Source organism: Cucumis sativus, chromosome 6 (genome assembly GCF_000004075.3).
Source record: "Cucumis sativus cultivar 9930 chromosome 6, Cucumber_9930_V3, whole genome shotgun sequence".
Taxonomy (NCBI): Eukaryota; Viridiplantae; Streptophyta; class Magnoliopsida; order Cucurbitales; family Cucurbitaceae; genus Cucumis; species Cucumis sativus.
In genome coordinates, this window is record NC_026660.2 from 8,687,437 (window position 1) to 8,705,402 (window position 17,966).

General features: G+C 33.7%; 2 protein-coding genes across 4 annotated transcripts; both read left to right on the forward strand.

Annotated features, from left to right (window-relative positions):
- The first annotated feature begins 619 nt into the window (after positions 1-619).
- LOC101210264 (mechanosensitive ion channel protein 6) lies at positions 620-5,179 on the forward strand. 2 transcript variants are annotated; one of them, XM_031887589.1, is made up of 6 exons: positions 620-2,818; positions 3,520-3,643; positions 3,820-3,900; positions 4,033-4,113; positions 4,196-4,398; positions 4,564-5,179. In XM_031887589.1, the coding sequence occupies exons 1-6, from the start codon at positions 939-941 to the stop codon at positions 4,832-4,834; spliced, it is 2,640 nt and encodes an 879-aa protein (XP_031743449.1). In that variant the 5' UTR covers positions 620-938; the 3' UTR covers positions 4,835-5,179. The 2 variants fall into 2 exon arrangements, with proteins under 2 accessions (XP_031743449.1, XP_004140046.1); XM_004139998.3 differs by having other exon boundaries at positions 623-2,818; positions 3,820-4,113.
- A 5,346-nt stretch (positions 5,180-10,525) lies between these two features.
- Positions 10,526-12,802, forward strand: LOC101207656 (dehydration-responsive element-binding protein 2A). Of its 2 annotated transcripts, none has more exons than XM_031888239.1 (2): positions 10,526-10,723; positions 11,971-12,802. In XM_031888239.1, exon 2 carries the CDS (start codon positions 12,021-12,023, stop codon positions 12,558-12,560), a length of 540 nt encoding a protein of 179 aa, XP_031744099.1. In that variant the 5' UTR covers positions 10,526-10,723; positions 11,971-12,020; the 3' UTR covers positions 12,561-12,802. The 2 variants fall into 2 exon arrangements, with proteins under 2 accessions (XP_031744099.1, XP_031744100.1); XM_031888240.1 differs by having other exon boundaries at positions 10,549-10,723; positions 12,000-12,802.
- Positions 12,803-17,966: the final 5,164 nt, after the last annotated feature.

The following is a 17,966-nucleotide window of genomic DNA, read 5'->3' on the forward strand; positions in this document are numbered from 1 at the left end:
ACGATGACGAACACAAATATGAGATTGACGACCAATTTGATGGACAACTCACAGGAGTTGTGGACGAGGTCTACGACTTCAATGCCTTGTCGAGTACTTTGTCCACAACTTCACGAGTCTATTCTCGACAAGAGTTTCTCTCATACCCTACTTTTTATATTAATTTTTAAAAATAAAATAGAAAAGGTATGACTAACATATGTAAGATTTTTTTTAATGGAAAAGTATTAAATATTTAAAAAGCATAAAAACAAAAAAATGGAAGGGAATAAAAAAATGATAGGAAGAAAAGGGTATTTTAAGCAATAATAGTTAATTTGTTTCTCTTTCCTCTCTCCCCTCACAAGAATCTCGATCCATGTTTGTTCACTCTTCTCTCATTTCCCAGAAAACCCTGACATTATTTATTTTTCCTTTTACTTTAAATATTTTCTCCTTTTCTCTCTCCCCCTCTCTCTTCTTCCTCTCAAGTCCATGAGCTACCATTACTTTTTCTCCCTTTTCCTCATACATGGAAAATGTAATCATCACTCCCAATGTTAAAACATCTTTATAAAATTAGAAAAAGGAAAATATAATAACATTCTTTCCTTATAAATTATTTATGACAAGAAAAGAAAAAAGGAAAAAAAGAAAAAAAGCAGCATTCTAATTGTCTCTTTTCCAGCGCCACGTTCAAAGAGTCCGTTCATTTGCAACTTCTCTCTCCTTCGTTTGTCTCTCCTCTACTAGAAACGTCTCAACAACAGGCTCTTTATTTTAATGGCGGAACCACAACACGCGTCAACAATCTTCTCCCATTCATCCTTCCAACTTTTCAACTCTCAATACCCATTCCCTCATTCCCCGTTACATTTATTATTTATTACTTTCCTTTTTCCTCTCCCCAATATTTGCACTTCATCATTCCTATATAGTCCTTACAAAATCTCCGTCCCATGGATTTCTCTCTCAAGTCTTTCAAATCTCATCCTTCTTACAAATATGTTAGGAAGCTTTCTGGGGCAGATGCTACTCAAGACCACGAACACCTTCCTATTCTTTCTGATCACCAACACTCCATAATGGCAGTTTCCGATTCATCTGATCGGAAAGAGGTTATCGTCAAGGTCGATGAGGCTGATGCTTCCACTTTAAGAGCTACGGACTTGGTAAACGGAAGTGGCACGATTTGGCGGGAGTCCAGCTATGATTTCTGGAATGATAGTGATAATAGACGGAATTATGGCGAGGGTGGTGCTAAAACTACTGATGATTTTGAGTTTAGGCAACATAGGAAGGATGTGGAAGATCCGCCCTCCAAGCTTATCGGGCAGTTTCTTCACAAACAGAAGGCGTCGGGAGAGATGTCTTTAGATATGGATATGGAAATGCTGGAACTACCACAGGATAAGACTCCGCTTTCTACGGTGGCGGAATCTCCGATGCGACGGAGTTCGAGAGAGTTGAAGGTTTCCTTCGAGTCTATTTCAGAAATATCTGAAAACGATTCCATGAGAAGACGGCACAGAGACTCGCCACTCGATGAAGAACATAGAGGTCAGCAACCGCGGCAGTGTGATCGTCGTGCGCATGGCAGCAATGGTGAAGATGATGGTGCTGCTGAGGTATTGAGATGCTCATCCAATTCTTTCTTTCAAAGAGATGTATCGTTCCAGAGGAAATCTAGCTTGCTTAGGGCTAAAACTAAGTCTAGATTACTGGATCCACCCGAACACCAAGACCGGAGGTCAGGACGTGTACCAAAATCAGGACAAGTTCGCTCTGGTTTAATCTCAAAAGCCTTAGATGAGGAAGACGATGATCCATTCTTGGAAGAAGATCTTCCTGATGAGTATAAGAAGGCCAATTTAGGTGTTCTGACTCTGTTACAATGGGCGAGTTTGATTCTGATAATAGCAGCATTGGTTTGCACTTTAACAATTCGTTACTGGAGGAGAAAGAAACTATGGAAGCTTGAAGTATGGAAATGGGAGGTTATGATTCTTGTTCTAATATGTGGCAGACTTGTTTCTGGTTGGGGGATTAGGGTAATCGTCTTCTTTATTGAAAGAAACTTTCTACTTCGTAAGAGGGTTCTATACTTTGTTTATGGAGTCAGAAAGGCGGTCCAGAATTGTCTTTGGTTAGGTCTAGTTTTAATTGCTTGGAACTTCCTGTTTGATGACAAAGTTCAAAGAGAGGTAAAGAGCAATGCCTTAGAATATGTGACCAAAGTATTGGTATGTCTTCTTGTAAGCACTTTGGTTTGGCTAGTAAAAACACTGATGGTGAAGGTTTTGGCCTCTTCTTTCCATGTGAGTACATATTTTGATAGGATTCAAGATGCATTGTTTAACCAATATGTAATTGAGACACTGTCAGGTCCTCCATTGATAGAGATTCAAAAGAATGAGGAAGAAGAAGAGAGGCTTGCTGAAGAGGTTATAAAGTTACAGAATGCAGGGGCTACCATCCCTCCTGATTTAAAGGCAACTGCCTTTTCTACAGCTCAAAAGGGTGGGAGGGTGATAGGTAGTGGAGGGTTGCAAAAAAGTCCTCGTGGAAGAAGTGGCAAGTTATCTAGGACACTGTCGAAAAAGGGCGGCGATGAGGGTATAACAATTGATCACTTGCATAAGCTTAGTCCTAAGAATGTGTCTGCTTGGAATATGAAGAGATTGATGAACATTGTTAGACATGGGACCCTTTCAACTTTAGATGAACAGATTAAAGATACAGCTCATGAGGACGAATCAACCACAGAGATTAAGAGTGAATATGAGGCAAAAGTTGCTGCGAAGAAGATTTTTCTGAACGTGGCTAGAAATGGTTCTAAGTAAGTTAATTCATTTCTTACATCCCTTTATTGTTTAAATTGACTATCTAAAGTGTTTCAAGTGGTTTTTGCAGGGTCATGAGGCCTTTTCATGAAACTTCTTGTTTTTTTTACTGTACTGTGAAGGAATTTTCAAACAAGTACAATGCTTTTTCTAAAAATCATGGGGGAAAAGATTCCTTATCAAGACGATTGAAAAGCTAAGGAAAAAAACATTTTTACTATTACTACCAGACAACTGGATAAATTGTGTTTTATGAAAGAATGTTCTTTTAAAATTGTGCTTGCTTTCGATAAAGTGGCTACTTCAAAATTATATTCTCTAGACAAATTTATCATAAATTTGGAATTAATTTGAAACCAACCCATTTTACATGGTTCTACTTTTAACATGGTACATGCGACAAGTTGGTCAACCAAGCTGCCTTGAGTGTGACTAATGCTTTAAATTCCTTCATTAGCTTTTGTTTCATGGTAACCAGTTCATGATTAAAGGGAATGCAGTTATATTTTTCCATCCACACCTAGATATATCAACTGTGGTTTTAGAAATGCTATTGCTAACAAACATATTGAAATACCTTTTTTGAATACGTTTCGTCTCTTGTGTTTTTATAAGTAATTAGGTTCTTAAATCATGTTTTATTTATTTATTTTTATTACTGACTTTTACTCAATTCTTAATTTCATCCATTTGTTAGATATATCTACCTAGAGGACTTGATGCGTTTCATGGAAAAAGATGAGGCTTCAAAAACCATGGGTCTCTTTGAAGGAGCATGTGAGAGTAGAAAAATAAGCAAATCATCCTTGAAAAACTGGGTGGTAAGATCTATCTTGTAAAAATCTTAAATTAAATACATTAGTCTTCCCACTCCACATTTTAATGTTGCAAATTCTATGGTTATTTATTGCAGCATTAGTCGCCACAATAGGGGTGTGTCTTGGTTAATCAATAATTAGTTTTGATCTAAATGATATTATTCATATAATTGTTGCAGGTTAATGCCTTTAGAGAACGAAGGGCTCTAGCTTTGACATTGAACGATACCAAAACAGCAGTGAACAAACTTCACCGCATGGTGAATATTTTAGTTTCTGTCATTATTCTGGTTATTTGGCTATTGATTCTGGGTATTGCCACTAGCAAGTTTCTCCTATTTGTGACCTCTCAACTCGTCCTTGTTGCATTTGTATTTGGAAATACTTGCAAGACTGTTTTTGAATCAATCATCTTCTTATTCGTGATGCATCCATTTGACGTCGGAGACCGATGTGAAATTGATGGTGTGCAGGTAATTCTTCTCCCCAAGTAATTTTACTAGTGCATTCCCGTATGATATTCTTTGTTCTAAACTGTAGCTCCCTGAATTTCAGATGATTGTTGAAGAAATGAACATTTTGACTACTATTTTTCTAAGATACGACAACCAGAAGATCATATTTCCGAACAGCGTTCTCGCAACAAAGGCTATCCACAACTTCTATCGTAGTCCTGACATGGGAGATGGTATAGAATTCTGTCTTCACATATCTACTCCACCTGAGAAAATAGCTATCATGAGACAAAGAATAATAAGGTATGTAGTTACTAGTCTTGAATTACCAATTACCGAATGGCTCAAAACTTACGCTGATAGGTTAACGCAAATTTATATTAGGTTCGTCAAACTAATTCAAACGCACTCTCATTTCTTTGACGTCTCCATCCTTATTTTATTATTATTTTGTTTATGTCTTTCCAGTTACATTGAGGGCAAGAAAGAGCATTGGTGTCCTGCGCCAATGATTGTCCTAAAGGATGTAGAAGAGTTAAATAGAATGAGAATAGCAATATGGCTTACTCATAGAATGAACCATCAAGACATGGGGGAGAGGTGGACAAGGAGAGCTCTTTTGGTCGAAGAACTTGTTAAAATTTTCCAAGAGCTCGATTTGCAATACCGTCTCCTACCACTTGATATCAATGTTCGCTCCTTGCCTCCTGTGAACTCTACTAATCTTCCTCAAAGGTAATTGGACAACCTCTGCAAAAGTTGAGTGAGGCAGACAAGGAAATCAGGACACCGTAAGCTCCTCTTGAGAAAGAGGATATGCTTTTGTATCTATGTTTATTGAGTTGATAGGTCATGTAAAATGTTTTTGGGCATTCTCAACTTCAATAGTTTGGGAGAGTTGGATTGGGAGGTTAAACATACACACCGTGTGGTTTACCAATAATTTAAGAGGTTTTTACCTCTTTATTCTCTTTGTTCGCATCAACTTACATTTGTAAAAAAAACTTACATTTATCGTTTTGTTATTCGTGTTGACTCATACACTCTATCGTTATTATCAATTCAACACAAATCTTTGTTTTTATTGCTTATCAAATGTTTTCTTAGATATTGTATATTGGGATTCAATTTACAACGTTCTAATTTGGTTTAATAGCACACATTTCATTAGATATAGGCATAATAGTTTTCAATCAATAGAGTTATAGTATATCTTCATAGGAAGGTAAATTTTACTATGTTTTTATGGTTTTTCTTGTTCTCCTCCATGAAAAAGGCATACTACCCTTTTATGTTCAAATATTGAAAATTTGAATTCAACATGAACGAAAGACGATTTTTTTTTTTCTTTCTTTCTAAGTGTACCTTCTCTTCCAAACTTTTATCTTTACATTTTGTGCATTCTTGAATTTTGAAAATGCGGGGACAAAACAATCCTATTTCTTTAGGAACCTTCAACAAGTGATAGATTCAAAAATTTTATATAAGATCACTAAAGAATAAACATACTAAAAAATATTTTAAAAAGTATTAATAACTTTAAATATTAATTAATTTAATACGTATTACAATGGTCCTCTACTAGTTTTCATGTAAGTTTATTATTTAACTTATCTAATAAATCTTTTTCAGTATAAGCTATAAGACGATCGTTCATCCATTGATCTCTCATTCAAGTATGCAATCGAGTCTTCGTATTATTCATAGCAGAAAATGTTCTCTATAGATTAACTACTGCAACCACTAAAATCAATGCCAATGTGAGCAACTGATAAAATGGGTAGACCTTATGTATTTTCGTAATGACAATTTTCACGGCAAGATCACCAATCCTTTTAAGTTCAGCAAACTCTTAACGCATATCAATAATGTAATTTTGAAGTTGATCCTAAAGCATAGAGAGTACAATAGCTGAAAAATTTATTGGATAAAACTGAGCAAGTCGACTAAGTTTAATATATCAAAAGCAACAAATGAATTTCTCATATTTAAACAAGCCACACAGAGAAGCAATTTATTACTTGTTTCAATAAAACGATTATTCAACTCTTGAAGTTGCATATCAATGACAACAGAGGAGACTTCAACACGATAATGATGCAAATTTGTAATTGGTTGAGATTTTTGACTTTGCCGTTCTAGAACTAAAAACATAGCATCCATTTTAAGAACTTCAATGTCATGACTATTGCAAAATTTAAAAACTCTTTCCAATAATGAATCTCAACTAGACTTTCTAGTTGATTGTAGTGTACCTTTACAACAGTTGACTAAATTCATTGCATTCACAATATCCTAATATTTTCTTTGTAAGGATTGAGACAAGTCATTTGTGATTCCCAATATATTTTTCATGAGATGCATGTTGAAAACAAAGTCAAATGACAAGATTGAATTCATTAGGAATCTGAAAGAGAACATTGAAACTAAACTCGTTAAAGTGTTATAATATGATCCTCGTCGAGTATGTCCTAGTCTTTTAATCATTATCTCTTGATTAATCCTCGTCAAGTTGATATTTCACCACTATTGAAAGCTTAAAAAATTTTCATGCTATGTTTCTCTAGTAGAATATATCGACTTTTTGCTGATACTCCAATAACATTCACTATATTTGTAGCAATAAATAAAAGACTAGCAATTTCCACATGTTTTTTTTGCCGTATTTATAAGAGCTAATTGAAGTTGATGAGCAAAACAATAAATGTAAAAAACACATTCATTTTCTTTTAAAATAAGTTCTTTCAAGCTATGAAACTCATCTTGCATATTACTTGCTTCATCATATTCTTGTCCTCGCAAATTAGCAATACTTAACCCATGTTAAGAAAAAAAAAAAAAACCACCAATAGCTTCTTTAAGTGATAGGGCACTTGTATTATTGACATATATGGATTCCAAAAAATCATTCAATCACATGACCTTTATCCACGCATCGTAATACAACTGACATTTGCTCCTTTGAAGATATATCTTTTGATTCGTCTATCAAGATAGACAATTGTATGTCACTCATATCTCTTATAACTATATTAACAATTTATGTTGCAATACAGTTCACTATATCTTTTTTATTATCTGGTACAATCAATTTCAAACTACTTGGAGCATTTTTCAAAGTCACAGTTTCAATATCCTTGTTATGATTGCACAACCATCGCAATAGTTTAGGAAAGTTACCTTGATTCTTCGAATCATCAATCTCATCATGTCCATGGAATGCAAGACCTTGCCTATAAAAAATCGATAAAAATCAATTGTGCGCCTAATTGAGTTCGATACTCAGCTCGTGCTTGGTTAGACATCCTATTTAAAAAGTCTCAATATGTTGCTTTTGTTTTAAAAAAGCCTCACAATTTCTCCAAGCTTAATTGTGTGCACTGTTAAGGATTACCAACATGAGTTTTCAATCTCTCTTTTTTCTTCCAATTGAAAAATTTTTCACTAACAAAATATTTTCCTCCTTATTTTTCACTTACATCTGATTTGAACTGATGGAAAACATACAAGCACACCATAAATACGGGACAAAATAATTACTCTAATTGATCTAACTAATTTGAGATTAACATGCATAACAACTACCCTAATAAAATGAAATTATGATTTATAGAAAAACTTACTTTTGAAGTCTCTTGATCCTCATATCGCTTCACGAACACGAATCCGGGACCACCACTAAAGTTAACCCACTATTCTCGAGACTTAGAATCACATTGTAGAAGAAAATTGAGAGAGGAATGGAAATTGAAGGTGAAGTTTAAGGATTGAGATTTTTAGAGAAAAATAGTTTAAAACATTTTGTAATTCAAAATTACAAAAAATGATACAAACCTTTTCACAATTTGAAAAAAAAAACTATTTATAAGAAAATTACATGCAAAAATGCATGCAATTGTTTATAAATCTCAACCCCTAGCATTCCACTAACCATTAGTGGAACTTAATGGGTTAGGTGTCTACATCTCATGTAGCCACATAGTGGAATTATCGAACAAGATGTTGGATTTTTCCACTAACTTAGTCCAAGGGCAATATGGTCATTTGACGTTTTCAATCAAAGTCAAACTTTGACCTTTTCAAGTAAAAAAATCAACATTTTGACCTCTTACCATTTTGTTCTTCTTGACTAATTTCAACATTCTAAGCGTGAATTTGCATTCATTTTTTCGAAACTCAAATCATATTTAAATATAAAGCCGATCAAAGTTTGATTTTTCAAAGTCAAAAGTCAATATTTTGACTTTTTATAAATTTGACCATTTTCATCAATTTCGAGCTTCCGATTATGAATAAGTATTCATATTTTAATATTTAAATCTCATTTAAACACAAAGTTTTAGATAAAACTTATAACTGATGGCTATATCACATATATTCGTTGCTTTCTCTCTCTTTACCTAATTTGAACAATTCAAATTATTCCAACATATTGTTCTAAGTTAATTCTATATGAGCTAACATGGAAACTTAATGGACCTATAGATCATGGGCTCCAACAACCGGAGATTAACTGGCTAAATCTTTTTAGACTGAGCTAATCAACATTCGTTAACTAACAGATCATTCCACTAAAGTCTCGTATTTGCATTTCTCTCATTATAGATATTTTTCTGTCCATTTGATATAACCATGCTCAATAGGTTAATCTTTCACAGGGTGTTCATAACCTTGATTGGATTAAAATGTCGTTTTACTTCCGAGACTACATCTTGCTCCTTAAGTCCCACTTATCCACTATTGAACAATTGCTTGAAGATCCAACTTATAAATCGAATCCCTCTGGGGCCAATGAGAGGGTGAGGCCCTTTGTTCAAAACTTTGATTTAGTCTTTAAGAGAATAACCTATCTACTAACTCTAAAGCGGTAGGTAGGAGTGAATTCCATCTTCCACGTTATTTTTCTAGCCATCCATCTGGTCTTTCTCCTGAAATGGAAGGCTTATTGGGCCAACGTCGCTGAGTTGCCATCACTTATGCAGATCTAAGGATAATTCCATGTGAATAGAAGTTCATAGTTAGCTTAGAATTAAGATTAAGTTATCTAGGTCATTAATAAACGAAATAGTCAATTTTATACAGTCAACGGTGTTATAACTTAAAAATGACTACTTCATGGTTCCAGTCTTATATAAACTCTTTACATAGGATACCCCCACTTTCACTTTCATGTCTCTACATGAACGCGATTCAAGATCACATCTTTTATACTAACTACAAAGCGAGCCATACGTATAATGTCCCCAAAATAAGGCACCCATCCTTATTCATACACTATAGACCATTTGGACTATAATCTCGAACTTGATCCACATTTATGTATCTACATAAAGTTTAAGTCTACACTAGATAGCCTCGGGACATTAGTTTATTGGATTCAAGACTATAATATTCCATTTTCCATATTAAGTCTCAAATAACCACTTTATTGAATAGAATATAATTTTAAACTACAAATTATAAATTTTAACACCTAAATTCCAACAATGTTGCATGTTAATTTCTAAACTGTTTAGATGCAAGTAGGGTAATCTTGATCTTGTTTTCTGTTGTGCATGTCTACCTCTTTCCATCATGTGGTATCAGAGCATGCTAGTTTACCCAATTGGATATGGTGGATGTTTCAATTTATTAGATAAATTGTGATTGAACTAAAATTGATATATTATGGTTTTGGCCCTAAATTAAGTGTATTTGAAATTAGCTCAGTTTTTGTCATCTTATATGCATGATAAAGGGTTTGTAATTTTTCTTAAGTCATTATAGTTGTAATTGAGCTGTAATTGATTCAACCGGGAGAAAGAAAATGCTAGAATTTTGGTGAAAGCTGAGCACATGCAAAAAATTAGGCTTCCAGACCCAAAACCCTACCCCGAACCAATTATGCATTCGACCCATGTCCGTTGCCTGGCCCAGTTGGCCAAAAACTGTTGCACACTACGCACTCGCAAGGCTCTTATCATTTATAAAAAATAATGATATGTTTTTAGCATTGATAAATTTTTATCACTTATAAAAGTATATATTTAATAATGTCCTATCACTCATAGATTTGTGATAGAAGAATATTGATGATAGAGGTATATCAATAATAGTGGTATGTCAACAATAGTTTGCTATCACTGATAAATTAATATATTTATTTGATAGAATCATTTTTGTGATACAAAATATTTATGATGATAGTGTGAAGTCCATCAACTTGAAATTTCATGTCCCAAACATATTTTGGTGACTTGAATGGTTCTGTATACATTTTATAAATTTTGCTACATCTATAGTTAGTTTTAGCCTAGACTATGTTTTGCAATATTTTAGCATTATTTTGTGACATATGCAAATGAGGCCTTTTGTTAAAATCTTGAAAAGGAATTGGGCCTTTAATCATTGGGCCCATACAATAAATAACAAACTTTATTCATAAAAGAAAAACAAAATATAGAATAGAGGCAAGTACGAGTTGTTTATTTAATTCGAGGTGGTGGTTTGGGGCATAGGGTTTCCCGTTCGTCCACTTTGCCGTCTTCAACGCGACTGTCTTCCGTTTCGGAATGGCACTTTAGAAACCGAATGTCCGTCCTTTGTTCGTCCTCGGAAATTTAGGAACTTCTTCACTCCACTAAAAGAGGTATTTTCTGGCTTCTCCTCCCAAAATTCAGATTCTCTTTACCATCAAAATAGGGTTTGCTTTGTTCTTGATTGTGAAATCAAAAGTGGGCCTCTTCTGTTGACTTCTCTTGTGTGTAGTCAGCGACCACTAGAATAAATGCATTTTCTCTTGTTTTTCTTTTCCTCCTTTTTCCTGAAGCTTGCGGTTGAGCTAAGGGATTTGTACAGTACGGTCTTGGGTTGGAACGAGGGTTTGAAGAAAGACAAGTGGGGTTTTGATTTGGCATGCCAGGCCTGGATATTCTCTAATTTTACTATTTATATAATGACCCATTTCTCTATATTATAGACGCCGTCTTTTGCTGGAATCTATTTCCATTTTTAAAGGCGTTCTTAGAATCTAATCGTTTCGCGCTATTTTTGCATTTTTTAAGAATTCAAGTGTACGGATCTACTATTACATGTTTAGGTAAATGGAAAACGCAAATGGGTGGTGTCTCTTTTACTGTTTTGAGGACCTAAGTGACTTCATGAGTGTGTCCTGTTGCCCGAGTGTTAATGCCAACTTCAACTTCGTCATAGAGAAATTATAGCTGGGATGGGTCTGGGATCAGCTTGTTTGCTTCTATACTCGTCGCACCAGTTATGTTTGTGGAAAACATGTTGGAATTTATATTTGCTTTGTTTGTTTTTCGAAGTGCTGAAGTTGCGGTTTACATAATTTAATTTAGGAATCACTTACTATGGAGTACGGCTAGCGAATGTAAAATCAAACATTTGTGTTCGTAGAAACTTTGTTCGTATAAGTATTTGTCCAAATTAGGGCCCGTCACCATTTGATGATACGTGTATGTTTTCAATGAGCATTGGGTGGGAGCAATGGACTTTCCTCCAATTGGGCATGAATGACTTAGATTTGTTGTAATTATCCGTACCGCCAGTAGTAGAAACTCGGAATAGTACAAGTGAACAGTTTGGAACTTGAGTTATTTCATAGCATCACACCCTATACATTTGAGCTCATAATGGTGCCTTGTAATTCATAAGTTCCTCTGCAGCTGAAGAATTAGTGTGTTGTTGGGCCCATTATAGAAATTGAACAATGAAACTTCTTGAGCTTTTCGTACACGTTTGTTTGTTTAACACACACAAGTGCTCTGTAGCCATGATGGGCCTTGAGAATTCTGTCTACGGATTTTGCTTTCTTTATAAATTTGGTTGTTTATAGTACACATGAAAATTTGAATAATCTTTTAATGCTGACAGGTTTTTTGTGGCCTATCCAATTTGTTCAGTCCAATCGAAACAATTCTTGGATGCCTAAATTAGAAAAACTACAAACAAGACGGCCTGGTTCTTTATCTGTGGCTGAGACTCTTGCTAAATGGAAAGATTACAATGATCACCTTGATTCATGTACTGATGAGCCAAAACTTACTCGTAGAGTTCCAGCCAAGGGATCGAAGAAGGGCTGCATGAAAGGTAAGGGAGGGCCAGAGAATATGCGATGTAATTACAGAGGAGTTAGGCAAAGGACATGGGGGAAGTGGGTTGCAGAAATTCGAGCACCGAATAGAGGAAGTCGGCTCTGGTTGGGTACATTTCCAACTGCGATTGATGCTGCACTTGCTTATGATGAAGCTGCAAGGGCCATGTATGGCACTTTAGCTCGCCTCAATTTTCCCAATGTCTCAATTCCAACCTTGCTAAAAGGAAAAGAATTATCAAGGAAGGATTCTCGTGATGAAATCAAAAGGCCTTCACTCTCTTTTTTAGGATCAACTTCACTTAGTCTGAGTTCTGAATCAACAATAACATCAGATCTGTCTGAGGATTGTGCAGTTGAAGATGTCTAGCCAGCTATAACCTTTGATCATTGTAAAGTTTGTGAATTGGGGAATCGAAACCAGGGACCGATTTTTTAAAAAAATTAATGTAATTGCCCTTCTGTGCACGAATCTGGAAATAGGGTTGATTGTAATATTATTTTTCCTTGTTTATCACAAGTACAATAGATGAAATTCACTGGAAATTTTCTAATTGAAACATTCTTCGTGAGAGGTTAGATGTATTCAAGTATAGTTTGAAATCTGTTACATGTCTGATGTCTAATCGTCCATGTAGGTGTTTTGTGTTTAATTTGTTTTAGTGGTTGATATTTCAATACCAAGCAGTCCATCAAATTTTACTCTGAGGCCAAGAATTGGAGCATATGTGGGAAGACGATTTCATACTGGAGATAAGCTTCTTGGCACTCAACTGTGCCAGTGAGTTTATATGCTATGATTAAGAAAGAAATCACTTCAAGATAAAAAATATGTATTAAAAAAAAATAAAAAAAAATAAAAAAAAATAAACTCACTTAGAACATGTTTCTGGGGTGGGGGTGGGTGGGATATTGTCGTTGTGCAAGAAATTGATGAATATCTGGAGATTGGGAACCTTTGGCTAATATGCAGCTTGCGTCCACAAAGCCAGACAGTGTGGGGTTCGTAGTTAATATAATGATTAACTTAGTTCAACTGAAATCTCTGTACCATATGAAGTTGTCCTAAGTATTATCTTCTCAACTTGTTTGTTTGCACATGGGCTAACTGACATGTTTGAGATTCTAAAATAACTCAGATATTTTTTATTGTTTAAAATAAACTTTAATAGTGTAGAAAATGCTGTTTTGAAGTGTAGATTTTGAGTAATTAGAGTAGTAAAATGGTTTTTAACCGTCCTAAAAATCACTGGAGCTTGTATGTCAACATTTTCAGCTTATTTCCGTGCTTAAAAATCACTGGAGCTTGCAAGTGCTCAACCTAAGGGCAAATGACTGATTTATACAATAAAGGTGTTTTGCCCAAGGTGTTGTGAGGTTCTTTGATCCAAACCAAACAACTTCATGTGCCTCCTTATTTCAACTTACATTTTACCACTCATATCTCCCATGTCTAACCAATCTCAATAGACTTCAACCCAATAACTAATATTAGGATCAAATCAACGTTTTCAATTGTGTTTGGTGACATATTAAAAAATTAGGTCTACATATTTATAAATCATAAAACTAGTCTTATCCACTCAGATTTAGTTGACAATTAGCTAATACAATTTATGTTTAAAAATTCGTTAAATTGCAATTTAAATTCAATATTTGGAGAAAGTTAGAGTTTAATCTATAGTTTGATAAAATCTTATATAGAGTCTATATTACATTAAAAAATAAATTTAATTTATAACGTGACATTATTTTTTAAAAATGTTTTTATATGTATATAATATAGGATAATTTTTATAAATATAACAAAACACTAAAATATTTAAGATTTGCGTAACAAAATCAAAAAGTCGCTTAAACCGGTCATTTTCTTTAAATATTTCCGGTTTATCTTGCTATTTTCCTTTTTCTTACTATCATATTTCTTCTCTTCCTTTGCAATTTTTCTTTCTTTTATATATTTTTAAATAACAATCCTCTTGCATTTTTATCGCGTACCAAATATAAATTGGTACACGATCTAAACAAAAATCATTCGATATTTGTTTAGACTTGGTGTACCAAATCTAACAAATAAATCGTTCGAATCTTGGTATACGATCGTTTAAATTTAGTAAAGAATCTTGAAAATCGAACAAAAATGTAGAGTAATAAAAAAAAAGAAAAGTAAGATGTTCTAAAATGAGGCCTAGAATCCAATGACAGAAACATTAAATACAAATTAAGGCAGGCCACTAAATTTGATAGTTACAGAAGATAAAAGGCAAAGAAGACGTAAGCCATTAAGTTTTGTAGGAGAAAACTTTTAAGATTAAAATAGTAGTACTGTATCAAATAATATTCAACCATACAATAACGAACGTACCTAGTACATTAAAGTAGAAGAATTTTCATTTCATACTTTGACCTCTGCAGATCATAGTTTCTAATTAAAAACATATTGTCAAAAGAAAAAAAGAAGAAGACTTCCAAGGAGGGATGCAGTAAGCTTGCAGTGTTGGAGAATTGACCTGCTCTCTCCGTTTATGTACTATGTCTCTATATATTGAAAGCTTACATAAATGTCTCACCTGTTGGCACTTGGCAAGTTCCATTTCACTGTTTCTACAATTTATTTCAACTCCATTATTATTTACAACTACACCCACTTTTTAGGTGTTAAATTTAGATTAATTATCATAACTTTGATTAAAAAACCACCAATTAAACCTTGAATAAATTAATTTCAAAGCTGAGACCTTTCTAAATCACCAACTCTTCTTTATTAACGAACCCCATAAATTTATTGCCACTATCAGCCCATCTACCACCTAGAACAAAAAGCAAGCATTTTGATCACCCCCTTTGACTTTAAAACAAACTGCTAAAAGTATATTTTGTTTTACCTTTCCATATTATAATCTTGAGAGAAACAAAAGAGTTCAGTTCAGCTATCAATTTCTCTCTATATATAACCCTTTCCCATTTCATCCCGCTGTCCACTGCTAGCAGCTTTTTCCCTCTCCCAAGTTTACATTTTCAAAAGAAAAAAAATTCCAATTCCAATTCCAATTCCAATTCAGATTCAAAATCTATGGCAGCTGTGGTTCGACTTGCTTTGATGTCTCTGATTCTTGCTGGGATGTTTTTTATTCAACTAACGGCTGCGAATGTCAAGGAGGCACCAATGGTAGACACTGCGTTGTTTTTCGGGTCTAAAATTGGAAAGGAAGAGGCAGTTCAAGGGCCGGTAGTGGCTGAAGGTCCTGCAATCAGACGGCTGGGCAAGCATCATTTTCACACCTCGGTTGCCGGCGGTCGGGTGCTCATCGGTAGCCTTGCTACTGCTGTGTTTGCTATTGTGTTTTGCTACATAAGGGTGACTAGAAAGCCTAACCATGTCAACTAGTCGAACTCTTAGTTTCTGTTTCCACTTTTTCTTTACTGATTATGAGTACGTGTGAGAGTGATTCTTGAATGTTTTATAATCATTTTTTGTGTCATAAAGTGTTCTAAACCTATAGTTTTTGAATGAATAGAAGCAAGTGTTAAGAGTGATCTTGAGCATACTTAAAGAGATCATTTTAACTATTTAAAAATCACTCTAAAAGCTATTCTTTTTTCCTCTGTCTATATATTAATATTAATTGATTAATAGTATTCGATTGACTTCTTTTCTTCATGCAAGATTGCCATTTTTTATTTCATCCTATATAAATTCCCAGAAAAGCAGACAAAGAGTTTGAGTCGTTCTATTATGCAATACTCATCTATGGAAAATATATTTTCCTCCATTATATTGTAATTTATGTTACTAACGCTATTTTGTTTATGAGTATTGAATAATAATTAAGAAAAAAAAAAAAAGAGAACACTCAACACCGAAGAAAATTTCATTGGTTTCTCATTATCTTCTTAATACCAAAAGCATAAATATAATGGTTGAGAATATGCATATAATAAATCTCTATAACATGATATCATTTCTTGGTTATTACTTTGGTCAATTTCATCTTTATTTGAATAAGCATCGTATACAAATATAATAACTTCGAATTTAGAGGTTCATCCTCCCATCCTTCCATCATCCCACGTATTATTTCATTCAGATTTTTAATTAAATTGAAAAAAAATGGATTAGATAAAATTAAAATTTGGGAATAAGTGACAATGTTGTTAGTTTTTTTTGTAGGACCTTGTGAGCTTTCGACTACAACCTCTAGGACGTTAATGTGTTATTATCATAATTTGGCCCAACTCATTAATGTCTTTGATTCATTTAAATCAATTATAAACCATGTAGGGATTCTATGGCACCCCAATGTGATCTTTGTAGGGTAAATTGCACGTATATATATATATATATTTATATATATATAGCCTATTAAAGGTTACATATTAATGAAATAATCATGAAGAACATATAAAACACAAATTTTAGTGTTCATTAATTGTTATTATTAATCACCAGTATAGTACTCAAGTATAATCCATTACAAACCACTTTTGGTCCTAAATCGATAAATAATAATTAAAAAAAAAAATACATGAACTCAATAACTTACCCACAAAAAAGTATATTCCATGTCCAAATTGTTACAAAAACTGAAATTATGGATCTTGTTACAAATAATGATTACTTACTAAAATTGTAACAGTCTAAATTTAAATTCATTTTCATCTAGAATATATATTTCTTTCATTTGAATTTGAAGCAACAACTTCGACCCGACCCGACCCAAGTTTGAAACGACACTAATAAACTTATAACGACACAACTCTTTATATTAAACTGAGGAGATTATTTGAAATAAATAACAATTTTTGCATTTAAAAAAAAGAAAAAAAACTAAACCTTTAATAAATGATGTCGAACATACATCCATAAATCATGATCTGACAAAGTAAGAAAAATACTATATAATATAATCCTAATTTGGGCTTTATCTAAATTTTAAAGAAAATAATATAAAATAATTAAATACATTGAATAAAACAGTTAAAGTCAAATACTTAAAATATAAAACATAAAAAAGAAGCAAAACTAAATCCCTATATGACATATCATGAGCCTTCCTGTCTCTCACCAACCTTTTTTGGCTTGAAATATTAAACATAGAAAAGAAACAAGTATAAGCATATACTTAGTATGAACCTTGAACCTTAGAAGAAAACTTAAGTACTTTGAAGTGATGAGAAGTTTAAGTATTAAAGGTATTTAAAGATAAAAAGTGTCATAAAATATATGTCGTAGTTATTGGAAAAGAGGAAAATTTTGGCTAAGTGTTGAGACTTAAGAGTAAGGTGTTTAGAGGTTATGTTGATGTTATGTAGGTGGTCAAAACAATGGAAATAACCTCTAAATGAGTGTCACTAGGCGTTTTGGAGGTTATCTTGCTTGTGCTTTGGGTGGTTAAAAGAAGGAAGAAAATCTCTAAAGAGGTTAGTAGGTGTTTAGGCTTGGCAAAGTGACTGAGGCATGCAGGAAAGTCATTAGGTGAGAAGAGAACCTAGAACCTTAGAGTGTATGTCACACCCTGTCTCTCACAACATCCTTGCTTAGTATGCGAGACGCGACGCGACTTGAGTATCTTGATATGATGCACGCCAACACACTCATCTTGAGGTTCTTAAGCTTTGCTTACTCGCCTGACTTCTTACTTTAGACTTAAGAAATATACTTTAGGCGATATAAACAACTTAACAAACAGAAATAAACCAACTCATACTTTCTTAATCTTTGTCCAAAAGCTTGCAACGACTCTACATACAAACAAATAAAAACAACAAATTTAAA

Coding starts and splice junctions, on each gene's coding strand:
- LOC101207656 (XM_031888239.1), top strand. CDS start 12,021: ATGCCTAAATTAGAAAAACTACAAACAAGACGGCCTGGTTCTTTATCT.
- LOC101210264 (XM_004139998.3), top strand. CDS start 939: ATGGATTTCTCTCTCAAGTCTTTCAAATCTCATCCTTCTTACAAATAT. Junction 3,644..3,819: donor CATCCTTGAAAAACTGGGTG/GTAAGATCTATC, acceptor TAATTGTTGCAG/GTTAATGCCTTTAGAGAACG. Junction 4,114..4,195: donor GTGAAATTGATGGTGTGCAG/GTAATTCTTCTC, acceptor CCTGAATTTCAG/ATGATTGTTGAAGAAATGAA.